Below are 15,140 nucleotides of genomic sequence, written 5' to 3'. Positions count from 1 at the left end.
ATGAAAACACAGTTCATTGCATTGAAGTAACAGCCAACAACAACTACAGCAAGTATCAACTGAAAAGCAATGACATGAACGCAATAACAAAATGATAAATGAAATGTACACATTTGAGTAAATAACAAAGCACACAAATAAATACAATGACCTAAATCCTGTTTATCATCCCAGCCAGGGTGAATCCACTGAATCATTAGGACTTACCTATGTGTTGACTCACAATTGTGAAAAAGCAAAGCTTTGAGAAGGATGTGGACTTCTTTCTGGTCTAGACCATATGCATGAAAAAATGGACTTCCCTTTTGCTCCATATTCTTCCTCCAGCAGGCAAATCCATCTTTAGTTAATTGGAACAGATCTTACAGACAGAATAGATGTTTCCATGAACCGCTGAGGGCAAGATGTTCTTCCTTCTGCTATGATGTGGATTCTCCAGTCAGTCAGGCTATCACAACAGCTTTCTTAGTGTGTGAGGGCATGGTCAGCAAGAGGACAAATTCTCCCATTTATTGTCATCCAGTCATCCCTCAGTATGAAGACTTTTATAAGTCCAATGTGTACTTAAAAGTCCCCTCCATGTGTTCAGTGTAGCTTACTCCTAACTATGGCCCTGTACAGACAGGACAAAATAAAGCTGGTTCGGGTCACTTTGGAGGTATGCTGTTTAAATGATGTGTGCATCCTAAGAGTCCGGAAGCCGCACCAACGCCATGCTCCAGTACATGCTTTATTTTGGCCTGTCTGTATGAGCCCTTAGTGTGTGTAGGATAGACTGCAAACAGCTTTTGGTATTTCTAACAGGATTCAACTACAATAGCTGTCTAGTGTCGGTGTTTTCTTGATAATTTAGTAAAGTGCTACTCAAAATGGTGCTCCCTGAGACGTTGCTTTCTGGTCCCTGGAAATGTTTCTGGAAATAAATAAATAAATAAATAAATAAATAAATAAATAAAGCAATTCTATTTAATGGGCTAAAATTTAGCCTGGCCACTGACACATTGGGGGGAAATAACTGCCAGTCCTCAATATTAGACAGCCTGAGAAGCACAAATTTAGTATCCTCCTGGCTGATAATTGCTGATGAAGTTTCACTTCATCATAGCCTTGGTCATCCTATTTTGCCTGATCATTTCGAAGGGGGGTGAGGAAGGCTGAGCCCCCTAATCTTGGGGGTGGGGTTTGACCCCTTTCCCCATCTTTTCTGGGGTCCATGACTGTATAATCTCCCCTTGCCTTGAAGCATTTAAACAGGCAGCAAGAATCTCCAGAGAAGAGGCTGTGGAGTCTAAGAAGTAGAGCTTTTACAATTTTCTTTCTTTCTTGAAAAGATGTTTATTCTGCATTAAAATTATTGCTCTGCTTGTACTAATTTAATGTAGTGTTTACTTAATGCCAGCACTAGCTTTTGTATAGAAAGGTTAACTGCTGCTTTCCTTAATTGGCCAATATAAGATTTGGTTTGAGACCAGGGACTGATCCTATGATTTTTTGGACCAGATGGTATAAAGAAGAACCAGAATCTGCAATAGTGGAAAAAATGTTCTTGTAAGTCAGGCTTCTGTGGAGCAGTTATTTTCTTTTATGGCGAGAAATGCATGCCATTTGCTAACTAAAATGTACATTGAAAATTTGTATTCAAAGTGTATTGTTTGGAGACAATGCAAAATGAGACTATTACCATCTTGCGATTGCTCACTATTTGCAATGTCAATTCACATTTTCCTGAAATCATTATTTTGAGATATGAATATTTATACTTTAAATTAGATGATTCTAGTTTTTAAAAAAGAAGACGGCCAGAATGGATTTATCCGTGTTGCTACAAAAAGTCTTGCTTGAATTGGAGGATGGGGAACAAGGATAAATCCATTCTGGGCGTCTTCTTTACATATACTTTATTTCTATACTTTACATAAAAGGAACTATTTTATTTAAAACATAGTTGAGTAATCCTGTGATGTAAAGTATACACTTGTGTGAGCTCATTGTAGGAGAGGGAGTACTTGTTCCAAAAACCAATGCAGGTTCAATCTGCTGGGTAACATCCAGTGTTTTAGAAACAGATCTGTACTTTTTTCTTTTCACTACTGCATTTTCCTGTGAGCATTCAAAATGTGCTTCAGAAGGTCTCTCACCTGCCTGGGACAGATTTTTGGGGAGTCGATGGGTGGGGAATTCATTCACTATTAGATTCGGTTCCATACTGGATTCTTGGATTGTGGTCCATACTCTTTGATGCAACCCATTGTGACTACCTAAAGTGTGTAGATTAGGAGTTTAGAGGTGTTCATTTGGTGGGTTAAAATTGCCCTGGTAGGATGACCCATGACCTAAAATGCCTCTTACCCAGTTTAAGACAATTTGCCCCAGCTGGACTCTGAATCTGAAAATAAATCTGATGGAAGGGGATAGATGTTTGTGGAGTAGAATGTAAAGGTTTAATCCTTTACTCTTGCTTGCTGAATCTCCCTTATTGAATCATATTACTTTTGAATAACAACTAGCATACCTCATAGTCTATAGCAGGGATTCCCAACCTGTGCCCCGAGGAGCCCTTAGGGCTCCTCGTGCACTTCCCAGGTGTTCCACGGCCGCTCTAGCAAAATGAAAGAAATAAAAATTGAATGAAATTTAATAACAATAATATATTATTATATATACTTCTAAACACCATTAACTTGTAAAGCCTCTTAGGGGCTCCAGCATAGAAATAAGGGCTCTGCAAGTCAAAATGGTTGTGAACCCCTGGTCTGTAGAACGTATGTCCTTATAAAAAGAGCCCAACCTAAAGCAGGCATTCTTTAGCAAGAACAGTATGTAGAGAGATCTTGTAGCATCTTTGAGACTGATTACATAACAAGGATATGGACATAGGTGCCATACCCTGAAACAAACTTAGATGCCAACATTGACTCCACAGGTGGCCTCGCAATACTATTATAGAGGTTAATGTCACCCTCAATATTGGGGTCCATTTACTTGCTCATATTCTAGTGTGCTGTATCCCACCATCTGTCATTATCGACTTTCTGAATTTATATAGGACAACTGTCTCAGCCTTTATGCAAAACAATAGGCGGGCACAAATCTAACATAGAAGAGACAGTGTGTGTGGTTGTGGGGAGAGCATTTCAGCCCTGTAGTGCACTTTTGTATTGATCTTAATGTGGTAGTTCTGAAATAAATAAACTTGAAAGGAAGATTGGAATGAGGAACCAAATGATGAGTTAGCAATGTACGACAAAGCTCATTGCTATCTCTGGAAGTCTGAAATGGGTTAAAGCTTTTTGGGTTTTTTTCCCTGAACCAGATAGTTTGACCAGTGCCAAGATATTTATGTTACTGCCAACAGCTGTTTTCTAAATGGCCACTGATAATAAAATAATTGTCATTATAAGTACTTTTTAAAATTTCTCTCTGGCCTTACATTTACAGTCCTGCCCACTAACCATTTCTGCACCTGTAGCCAAGCACTTGAAAAGTGGGCTTTGTTTATTTGTTTGTGGCCATGCTGGCTGGGAGATTTTAGGAGCTGTGGTACCAAAATGTAGCATTTACAAGCTCTTTCTGAAACCCAGCATAGCTGTTCAGGATCTGATGAAATAGATTGTACAGTTGGCTCTCTGTTTTTGCAGGGGATCCACTCCAGACCCCCTCCCGTGAAAACGGAAACTTGCCAGTATTCAAGCCCCATAGGCTTGAATGGAGCACATGCCCGCCAGCTTGTGCCGAGTGCACCCCATTGAAAGTAACGGTAGTCGCCTCTTCGTAAATATTCAAGTCCACAGGAATAGAGGGGTGACTGTAGTTCTAGATGGCTTATGTCATAATGAATCTGTTAGTGTTTTAAAAGATGTCACAAAGCTTAATTTTTCTTGCAAAAAACATGGCTATCCCTTTGGAAACACATGCAATATGTATATTCCACCAATGTCCCTTAAATGATAGCATTTTTTAAATACATATCCACATGGATATTGGGTAAAGAGTACTAAAGTTGTGTTAAATGTATTCTGGACTGCGGTATTTTTACAAGTGATCAAACAAATAAATTTCATGTGAAATTTCATTCAATTAATGCATTGATTATCCTATTTATATCTGGTTCATACTGTGTGTTGTATGTAAAATATCTGAGCTTGCCTACTGTTTCTCCTACCTCACCCCACCCCCACACAACTGTGCACTGAGTTTTGTGCATTAAAAACGTCTGCATGGGCAGCCTTCATCCATACAGTTCTTCAAGGCTGCATCTGTATTGCAGAAATAATGCAGTTGGACACCACTTTAACTGCCATGGTTCAATTATATTGAATTTTGGGATTTGTAGTTTTGTGAGCTTCTCTGTCAGACAGTTCAGGTGCCCCACCAAACTACAAATCCCAGGATTCCATAGGATGGAGATGTGACAGTTAAAGTGGTGTCAAACTGCATTATTTCTGCAGTGCAGATGCAGCCTTATTCCTCAAAATCAGAGATTAAAAAAATACAAGATTGGTCTCAGTGTGCAGTGGACTCTGGGAAGTGAACATTAGCAAGTTAAGGTTGTGTCATCCAGGAACAGCCCCTCTGTTCCATCATTATGCTCTGTGATTTAAACAGGAATAAGTTTTTAAAAATGTATTCTAAAATTGGATGCAGTTTGTAGCTTAGTTATAGGGCATCATCTCTGAAATTACAGTTTGCCTTATGTAATTTTTTTTAACATCCAAGGTTTGTTATAACAAAAAAGATACATAATACAATGCATGATCATAATTATAATAGGTATTAAAATAATGAACAAGATGTCCATTTTCTTGGAAGTCTATCAACCTTGTCTGACCTCTTCCAGACTTCTGAAGCTTGTCAGGTTTTCCACTAATGCATTATATCTCTTAATTTATATTATGTAATTTAAGCATTATGTAACCGCAGGTTGCACTTCTAGTTCTTTACAATCAGGATTTCAGCAGCACAGGCACATATTTTGTACATTTATTCCTCGGGTGGAAAATACTGAATGTTTCAAATGGAGAGGTTTGAAAATGCAATTCTATAATTGTGCTTGCCTGTGATGATTAAAATACACTTCAGAATAGCATCTTGTAAATTTAATGAGACAGGTTCAGGATTTTGAGTATTAAAAAGAATCATTTATGCATGTTTTCCCCCTTTCAAACCAGGCTGGCTGAAAGCTAACAAAGGCATAAAATACTTCAAAGCATGCAGTTGAGTTTCTAAAGCATAATATAGATAGACCGTCAGTCTCTGCTGCCTTTAGTGACAGCAGTGGACTTAACACATTCTCTTGCTAGATCAACAATTTCCAGCATGAACTCTTTGAGTTCTTTTCTTCCAGTGAGTCGTGTCTTATGGCAAACATTTCAGGAGTTCAAGTGGACATGAAAATGTATACCCACCAATTATGATTTGGCAAGGACAATACCAATTACTTCTCTGTTACTCCACTTTTTCAGCTGCATACTTCCAAATAATTGTCTTCTGCCTGCTGATCTCCCTGCCTACCTCCTCACTGGAGGGTCAAGGATTGTGGTGCCAACAGAGAAGGAGTCAGAGCCACCACCACCATCAAGGACAAAGCCAAGCAGACAGGGCCAATGATGCACTGCTAGAAGAGGAACGGTGATTGCTGCCTGGACAGCGGTCCCCAGATACCATTAGCCAAGAAGGAAGCAGTGCTACCATCATCGCAGGGCCCTGTGCGCTGCCTCAAACCTTGAGAGAAGCCAAAAGAGAGGCTAAGGCCCCATTAAGCAGAAGCGCTTACTCTCAGAGCGTACTTGCCTACATCAGGAGGATGCAAGGGAGCAAAAGAATGTGAAAGGATGATTGAAATTGCCATGACCCACTCTCCTGTTTTGGTATGGATGCCTGGAAATAAGAACTCAAGGTGGCTAACATCCAATTAGAAACAAGGACCTACTAAAAGCTATCAGTACACATTATTTTAAAAAATACAAAGCAAAATCATTTTTGTAAACAAAAACAAAAACACACGACTGAAATGTGTTATATGCAGTATCCAGTCCCTCGTCCAAAGACAACTCAGTTTCCTTTCTGCTACGTATGAATATGCTCCTGAGTAAGCAACAGCACCAGACTAAATATGCTAAATGTTTACTGGGCTGCAACAGCAGTGAAGGGTGACACTGCCAGAGGATTTCTCAGAAATGACAGCACTGACATCTTACCTAACATGGTTATTATTGCACAATGGGAGAAATGCTTAACCTCTTTTCCTTTACCACAAAAACCCTATGGTGAGGGTGGCCGACCGTCGATCATGGCGGATGCATAAATGACAGGCTGGCTGTCACCTCACAGAATTCACTAACTGGAGCAATATAAAATGCAAAAATCGCTTTAAAAACACCACAGTCAAATGCTTGGAGCTAAAAGGTCTGCAGATCAGTCCATAACAGACTTCTACCTGGCAGCAAAGGAGCCCTGGTCATCATCAAAAGGTGAGGACGATCCAGCCAGCTCTAACATGGCATGTGACCTGAGTAGAAGGGGGTGGAGGAGGGGAGAAATGAACCCCAGATGATAGATGGCCTATCTTTCTCTGATTTATTAGAAAAGTTAAGAGAAAACCTAGTAAAAGACCTTGAAAAAGACTAGTCTTCTGCTCTAGAACCTATCAATGCAAAATCAGCCTTCAAAAATCAAATCAGTGATATTGAAGATGCTGCCAATGAAGCTTTTCAAAATGATAGAATTCGATGACTAGAAGAAATCGATGATGCCATGAACAACAAGATTAAGTATTTGTAAAACCAGGAAAAACTTCTCAATATATGCTTTAAGTGCATTCAAGAGGATGCAGAACATGATTTAGCACACTTCTGGCTAACCTGGAATAATAGCTTTTGCTCAGAGAGAAATCATTAGAGAAATCTGACATTGAGCATATTCACAGATCAGCAACTGCACCACAATCCTCGAGAAAAATACCAACAGATACCCTTCTGTGCTTCACCCACTATCCCCCAAAAGCCTTAACCTTGGCTAGACTAAGCGCAGTCCCTGACCGATCAAGATCTCTTGGCTGAGACTCTCAGGAAGAGATGCTCCTTTAACCCCTCACTGTTTTATTACAAGAAGAGGGAGTGGGATACGGTTGGGGTTTTCTCTTCAAGCTGATCATTATAAAGGGCAACAACACAATGATTGCAACTGCAAGAAATAAGCTCCCCAGCATCTTGGTGGCACTTGACATATTTTCCCCAAAAGATCTGGATGAAGAAATTCGCAATGGAGACCCCCCCCCTTTGACGGTGCAGCAAGTCTTCAAGCATCAGAGTGGAAAGTTGTCAATAGGCATAAAGATAAGAAAACTATTGAAACATCTCCTGGACGACAATAATGCTAATGCTTATCTTTAGAAAGTGATTCCTTGCTGAGCTCCTACATTCTGAGAATCTGCAGTTTGAGAGGCCTAGAAGCTCATATGAGTTTATCAGACTAGTGAGATCCTGTGGGCAAACGGGATTTAAACCTGATTTAAAGCAACGAAAATGCGGAAATGCCTGAAGTTTATCACACGATGTAGCAGTTAACGTGAAATAATGCAAAGTTAAACCACAGTTAAAGCAGAGAAAAGTGGCAGTTTTTTATTTTCGGAACATCTTGAAAGTAAAAAGCTGCCGCTTTTCTCTGTTTTAACTGTGGTTTAACTTCGCGTTACTTCGTTTTAGAAGCAATTCAGTGTGATAAACTCCCCAAATTTGCAAGTTTTGTTTAAATTTGAATGTACTTTAAATTGTGTTTAAGTCCCATTTGCCCTCGGGATCTTGCTAATGTGATAAACTCCATAGACAGGAAGCCATTTGGAAATCTTTTGTCCTCTCCAAAGCAAAAGACAAACTTTCCACCATTTTCTTCTTACTGATACAGACATAAAACACCTCCTTTTGCACAGTCAGAGGAACAAGTATTTGGCACCCAATCAGACAGTGAGCTTTATCACACTAGCTGAGATCCCATGGGAAAACAAGATTTAAATGAGAGTTAAATTAAATTTGAATGTAAACAGAACCCACAAATTCAGGAAGTTTATCACTCCGAATTGCTGCTAAAGTGAAATAACGCAAAACCGAAGTTAAAGCAGAGAAAAATGCCACCTTTTTACTTTTGGAATTTCCTGAAAGTAAAAAGCTGCTGTTTTCCTCCAGTTTAACTTCGTGTTATTTCACATTAACAGCAACGTTGTGTGAAAAACTTCGGGCATTTCCAGGTTTTCTCTAATTTAACCCTCATTTAAATCCCGGTTTACCATAGGATCTTGCTAGTGTGATAAATTCCACTGCTCTGCATTGTTTCAGATCAGTAACACTCTGCAGACTTGGAATCTCTGCCTGCTCCATAATGAACAGAATGATGAAAAACAGAGGTTGTACACCAATGACTTCTATTCCAAAGAACCCCACATTACTGTATTTATCTGGACAAGACTGGGCAGTATGTTTCTGGTCGAACCCTTGTGTCCTGTATTGCAGCCATTCACTCACAAATCGCAAAGTCCTTTCCATTTTGTGGTCATGTTCTAGAAGATGCTGGCCAAATGTCAGGAAAAAAACTCTTCTAGAACACAGCCAAATAGCTTGACCCCCCCCCCCCAAAAAAAAACCCCTTATGGATTTTGGCTGTGAAAGCCTTCAACTTCACAAAATCAAGAAAGAAAGTTAAAAGGCATGTTTGCAGTTAAACATTAAGAAAAAGAAAAATAGTGAGCAGACATGATTTACGTAACTTTAAAGTAGATAATGAAGACATGGAGATAGTCAAAGATTTCCTATACCTTGGCTGATTCATTAATCAAAATGAAGACTACAGTCAAGAAATCAAAAGAAGACTAGGACTTGAAAGGGTTGCTATGAAGAAACTAGGCAACATCCTAAAGTGTAAAGGTATAACACTGAATTCTAAAGTTAGGATTGTCCATGCCATCGTATTTCCTATTTCTGCATATGTTTGCGAAAGCTAGATAATGAAGAAAGCTGTTAGGAAGAAAGCTGTTAGGTGTTGGAGAAGAATTCTGATGGTATTGTGGACTGCCAAAAAGACAAATACATGGGTCCTAGTCAGGCCTGAATTCTTCCTAGAGTCCAAGATGACTAAACTGAGTTTATGTAAAGAGATTTTGTACAATCTTTGAGATTAACTGAAAGAACAAAGTTGGCATCATGAGCTTTCATAGACTTCAGTCTCCTTCCTCAGATGCCACTGAAGCCCAAGAGAACTCATGCTGCCAGCTTCTTTCTTTCAGCTAGTCTGAAAGGTGCTACAAGATCTCTTTATGTACTGATTTTACAGACTTTCACAGCTATATTTTTGAGTTCTTAACTGAGACTGTCATACTTTGGCCATTTCATGGTATGACATGTCTCATTAGAAAAGACAATATTGCTTAGCAAAGTAGAAGGCAGTAAGAAAAGAGAAGGATTGCATTCCAGATGCATAGCTTCAATCATGGAAGCTATGGTCCTGAGTCTGGAAGAGCTAAACCTGGCTGATGGTGACTTGAAGGCAGGGAGACCAGACATAATCCCTTTCCAGGATATGGCCTACATTTCAACCTTCTGTCCAGGAGGAATTCCAAAATGTCTTTCATTTTGAGCATGCCTAAGAAGCATGGCTTTATATTTATATTAGCATTTTTAGCTTTTATTTTGTAATGTCCAACATTTTTCCTGAATGTCCTACTCTTTATGATCAGTTATCCTCCTTTGCGGTTATGACATCTGGCCACCCTGCTTGGAGGTCACCATAAGTTGAAGCTGCCTTGATGGCAGCTAACAAGAAATGTTTCTCTCTCTTTTCCCACTTTTCCCTTTTGTCCCTAGCTTGCTTCAGTTGCTGCAAACTGAGTTCAAAGTGCAAAAATATTTTGCATTCACTTAGCTCAGCCTTGGGGAGAGGACAGGAGAGCAGGCTCAAGCTGTTGCAGCCTCTTCTAGCTTGTTCTTCCTTATGTATAATTTCTGTCATTTTGACCACACTCTGATGTTGCTTGACCACACGTCTCCCAGTTTTCATCTGTAGCATGTTGGGGGAATATGTAAATGTTTAGCAGGTCAGCCAAAGAGACAATCTCATGCTTTGAAAGTACATATTTTTATTATGCATATTGTGACATAGATATAGAAAAAGTTGTTAATTAGCATTCTCGATAATGAATGTTTAATGCCACTATATCTGTTTTTCTGAGTGTTAGCAATAATATTCAAGTACTAGAACACCTAACACTGTAAAGTTCTGAAAACAGTAATAGACAGCTGCAGTAATAAAGAGGCTAGTGTGTCCAATGATGAGAAAGTAAGAAATTTGTTTATGGGGAGTTATGGGAGACAGAGGGAGGCATAGTGATAACAGCATTGAGTTCCTTCCTATTTTAGCAATGGGTACCAAAAATTGTTACTAGAATTTTGATAATCAGGCATCTTATAAAATTGAATATATATATAATATCTTGTTTTATCTGTCAGCTGTGCAGTCCACAATGACTCATCTCTTCATATATCTTTGCATTTGGAAAGAAGTAGAGGATATAAGCTTCACTGCAAATGAGTGCTTAGTTCATTCTTGGACTCTACTCTTAAGTTCCTTTTGTGCGTACATATAGCAAAACAAAACAATCTTTTTCTGTATCAAGGCTGTTTTGGTTGAGAATAGATGTTAGTAAACCAGATGCCACTGGCTAGGGTGATGTGAGGTGAAAATTAATAAAAGAATCTGGGGTAATCTGAATGAGAAAGGATCTGGGTTGCCTTCTTGTATTTATTGCCAGAACTGCACTTGTACATATAAATGAATATGTACATGTTTGTGACCTCTTCTGGGGAGGAACAAATCTTCTTGTTGGGGGAGAGTGGTCTCCACTTGCACATTTAATTTCACTTAACAATTAGGCATTTTTTTAAAATTTAAAACTTTGATTACATAAAACTGTATGGATCCCATTGTACCTTTGGTAAGGGCTGCACGTATTAGCAAGAACCATGAAAAGTTAGATCTGCAGTAAGCAAAACTGTCCAAGTGATTAAAGTATATTCTTCTCTTGTACACGAAATGTTGTCAGATTCCCAGTTACGTAGATTTTCTCCAAGTCTGTGTAGGTTTTCAAAATGTGTAAAATGTTCAAAACCATTCTCTCTCAGCAAATTTTCTTGGGTCCTACTAAAAAAGATGTTCCATGTACACCTATACTAAAAGCCTAAAAGGATATCTGGCAGTATCTAAGGAGATTATCACTTTGTTCTTAAATAGTGGGATAGAAGCAGGTTTGTAACTCTAGTTGCCTGATCCTACTGCACAACCTCATGGCAAGGCAGTAGGTATCCTATGCTCATTTAGTACTTTTGTCGCTGCTTTTAATGAATGGGAAAATCCCATGAATAGCTGTCAATCCCGCAGTTAACCCCTTATTGAAGTCATTCCAGGGTAAGAGAGAAGGGGATTTAAATAGGTTTCGGTGGCGCGTTACAGACCACCTGTTTGGGGCGGCCTGTAAGCAGCCCTTTCCCTGCTGTATTGGGGCCTCAGCTGCCACAACAGCAACCTCCGAGGCCCCGATCCGCCTCTTTCCAGGCCGCGGGGAAGTGGCAAAAGGCCACTTCCCCGTGGCCTGGAAAGGGGTGTCCTTGGGGCTTCATGCCTCAAGGACACCCGATGGCGGCGGGGAGGAGGAGAAAGGGGCCGCTCAGTCCCTTTCTCCCTTGCGTCCCTGGCGCAGCCGTCTAAAGGCTGCGCCAGGGACGCAAACCTCAGAAGGAGCTCCGTTTCGGAGCTCCTTCTCGCACCGCGTAAAGGGTGCTCTAGGCGCCCAGCACGGCGTGATGATGTCACGTCTCCACCGCCTCCTTTGGAGGTGGCGTGTTCATGACATCATAATGGCGGCCCCCGTGTGGAACGGGCACCACCATTTTGTACGGACTGGGTCCGTACTAGGGTTAGGGGCGTCAGGAATTGATGCCCCTTTCTATCAAAAAGGGAACCATGCCCTGGTGAAAGGTGAGAGCTTAATTTCTTCTTGAAGCACCTAAAAGAAGTATCAACCCCTTCTACTATCTCATCCAATCCATCCATCCTTGAGGGTGAGCACAAACAGTTATGCCTGTCAAAAAATGTAAAGCTCTTTAGCATCATTTTCCTTTGCTTCATCCTTTATATCCCTTGTTATATGCTGCTAAGTTTTACCCTCGACTTATCCACAGGTCATATCAAAATCCATAATTTTGGCCTCAAAAACCTGCCCTCAAGTTATATATGAAGTCAAATTATAGTTGTGTATATATGGTAATCTTGGATAGCTGCTGAGTAAACAGAATGGTAGTGTGATAAGATGCATGGGCAGCCTATTGTCAGTTCACAATTGCGTGGTAATGTGAAAAGAATCATTGCTGTTTCAGATGTTTAAAAAGCTGCAAATTTATTGGGAGGGAAGCTTCATGCTATAATGTCATAAGTATATCAGTTCCCATTCCTAAACATTTTCTCAAGTTGAAGGGAGGCTTGCGAAGAGGCCATTAAATGCACCCCACTTTGCATTTGAAGGATTGGGAGTTACCTTGGTCACACAGGCCATTTTCTCTTTTTCACAAAAACCTTGGATGTCAAGACATCGGGTAAGCTGATAAGATGAAAACTGGGAGTGAGAAGGATGGGGAGCTGAACAGAACTGAATTCATACAAATGATCCATGGTGGGTCCTGTCTAACCAACCCCATTGCCTCCTTACATCAATGCATAAGGAGGATAGGAAGTCCATTAGGGACCTAAGATGAATGAATGAATGAAAGTTTATTTCTAGACCGCTATTCCATAGAGATCCATTGGACTCTGGGTTCAACCTGAAAAAAGCCAGGAATTTCATATTTCACATTATACTACTGAATATAATAAATCTGTAAGGATCAATACCTTTGTTTACATAAATATTTTAGTATTAGAGAATTGTGGGCATATTCTATTACTTCATATACCTTATCATAATATTATATGAAGGGAACATATGATGACTGCAGATTTCTGGTAGCAAATTATTTGTACTGTCAGTGATGTAGTGACTAGCTATAAATACTATGTTGTTTTAATTGTTTTTAATTTTTATTTTCCAAACTTTATTTGTGTGTGTGGGGAACTCCTATTGCTTGTGATTAGGATAAAAAAAGGCTTTCCATGCATTTTTCTTTTTCTTTTCAGCTATTTTTTCCACCACTAATATTTTTCCTTTAGGCTCCTGAGGCCAATAAGTGCTAAGAATTGCACCAGTAACTTTCAGCTGATATTACAATTGCAGCTGTTACAATTTAAATGATTAAATCATTGGAATATTACAGTAGTAATGTGAATGAAGTTCAAGGAGAGATGCTGTTGTGAGGTGCAAATTGTTTTGTATTAAAAGATTTTACGATATGGGAAGTACTGAGCAATTTAGAGAAATAATGTTATTTATTTAATTAATTTCAAACATTTAATATCCCACCAACTAACCCAAAGGTTTTAGATACTGTCTACAAAGTAATACTGAATTATGCCTTCATTTTCACTCCGTATAATAATAGCAGAACCAAATTTTCTTCTCATTTGGCAAGTGGCTAAGTAAATAATCAGCAACATTAAGATGACAGGATTGTGCTGTGAAAATTCCTTCATATATAGTCCCAGCATCTTTTTATTTTTGCATGCATTCATCCTCTAGATAATTGCAAATGCTTTTATCTGTTCATTCTAATTCAGGACTGAGTATTTCTGCCCTCACTTTTGTAAACCAACGTACATGTGTGTGTGTCTTTCTGTCTTTTGGAGGGTATATGAAAACTATTAATTTTCATTGAGGGAGCAAATTCAACCATTTGTTAAGATGAAGTGCTAAATGGTTTTGTCTTCCCCCATTGCCCCCAAAACATTTTAAATAAGACAAAACATTTTGACTTGTGAGGGGCAACCATCTTCCTTTTGGGGGCAAAAATGCCTCAGGAACAACATTACATCGCAATACAGTATGGCTATTATTATTATTATTATTATTTATATAGTGCTGTAGATTTACACAGCGCTGTACATACAGACAATAAAATCGATAAAAATAAAACCTGCCAATGGCGTACCTTCTACAAAATACATATAAAACAACAGATAGCAATACAAGATGGAATTTGATAAAATAAGGAGGCAACAGACTGAGAACATCAGAGATCAAATAAAATATTAGGTCACAGTCGGATAAACAGTCATTTTATGCCATTGGGCATTTCTTCAATAAATGCCACTGCAGTTGTCACCAGTTCAATGGAAAGTGATTTCCCCCCCTTATTCAAGAAAGGAAGAGATGGACAAAAACCTGCTTCTGTTTATGTTATATAAAAACGTACACCCTTACATACTTTGACAAAAACTACTGGGTTTTGGATGGTGCCCAAAATTTATTAAAATCTGAAGATTTGTTTTTCTGCTCCTCGCAACTCTGAAACCAATGAAAAGTTTTGTCTTTATCTTTTCCAAACAATGAAATAAAATAAAATAAATCCCTGTATTCCTTTCTTTTTTAGTTGATGGCTGTATACATAGAGCAGCTGGGCCCTGTCTGGTTGCTGAATGTCGCAACCTGAGTGGCTGTGAAACTGGACAAGCAAAAATCACTTGTGGTTATGACCTGCCTGCAAAATGTAAGTAAGCTGCTTCCCACACATTTCTTTCCCAGCTGAAATTTTATATGTATCTTACTTTTCAACACACTGATTAAGTGAGGCACTCATTTACCAAATTAGCAGTAAGACTAAATTAAGTGTGCATTTGTGATGACCTTTGTCCTTTGGGAAGTTGAGACATTTTGCAAAGCTAAGCTTCTGTTGAGCAAGGGAAAAAAGTATGCTTATTTTTGGACATATTGGACTTTAGATTATTTTATGCAAGCTTGTGTTTATGAAAAGTCTTTTTTTCGGGGGGGGGGGGAGGTTTAACCAAATATATATTTTCAAATTTAGCTACAGGATGGACAGCTTCTGTAAATGATGCAGATCTCATGATTGGGAAATGCATTTTGAGTCAAGGAGATCAAAGTGATGTATTTTGTGTTTTCAGCTGCTGTGTATAGGCTGATTGGCAATTACTGTGATGGCATCTGTCACACT

The 15,140-nt window shown here is 39.1% G+C and overlaps 1 protein-coding gene across 1 annotated transcript in view; it reads left to right on the top strand.

Moving 5' to 3' along the window:
* The window catches only part of MACROD2 (mono-ADP ribosylhydrolase 2), a 1,190,526-nt gene that overhangs the window by 264,693 nt on the left and 910,693 nt on the right, over positions 1 to 15,140 (top strand). The window contains exon 5 of the mRNA XM_042468449.1: positions 14,559 to 14,675. Within this exon, the coding sequence (XP_042324383.1) occupies positions 14,559 to 14,675 (117 nt within the window). The remainder of the gene's footprint in view (positions 1 to 14,558; positions 14,676 to 15,140) is intronic.

The sequence above is a fragment of the Sceloporus undulatus genome, chromosome 1 (genome assembly GCF_019175285.1).
Source record: "Sceloporus undulatus isolate JIND9_A2432 ecotype Alabama chromosome 1, SceUnd_v1.1, whole genome shotgun sequence".
NCBI classification, from domain to species: Eukaryota; Metazoa; Chordata; class Lepidosauria; order Squamata; family Phrynosomatidae; genus Sceloporus; species Sceloporus undulatus.
Note: the sequence above shows the minus strand (reverse complement) of the source record. Positions and strands in the feature narration are given on the sequence as shown.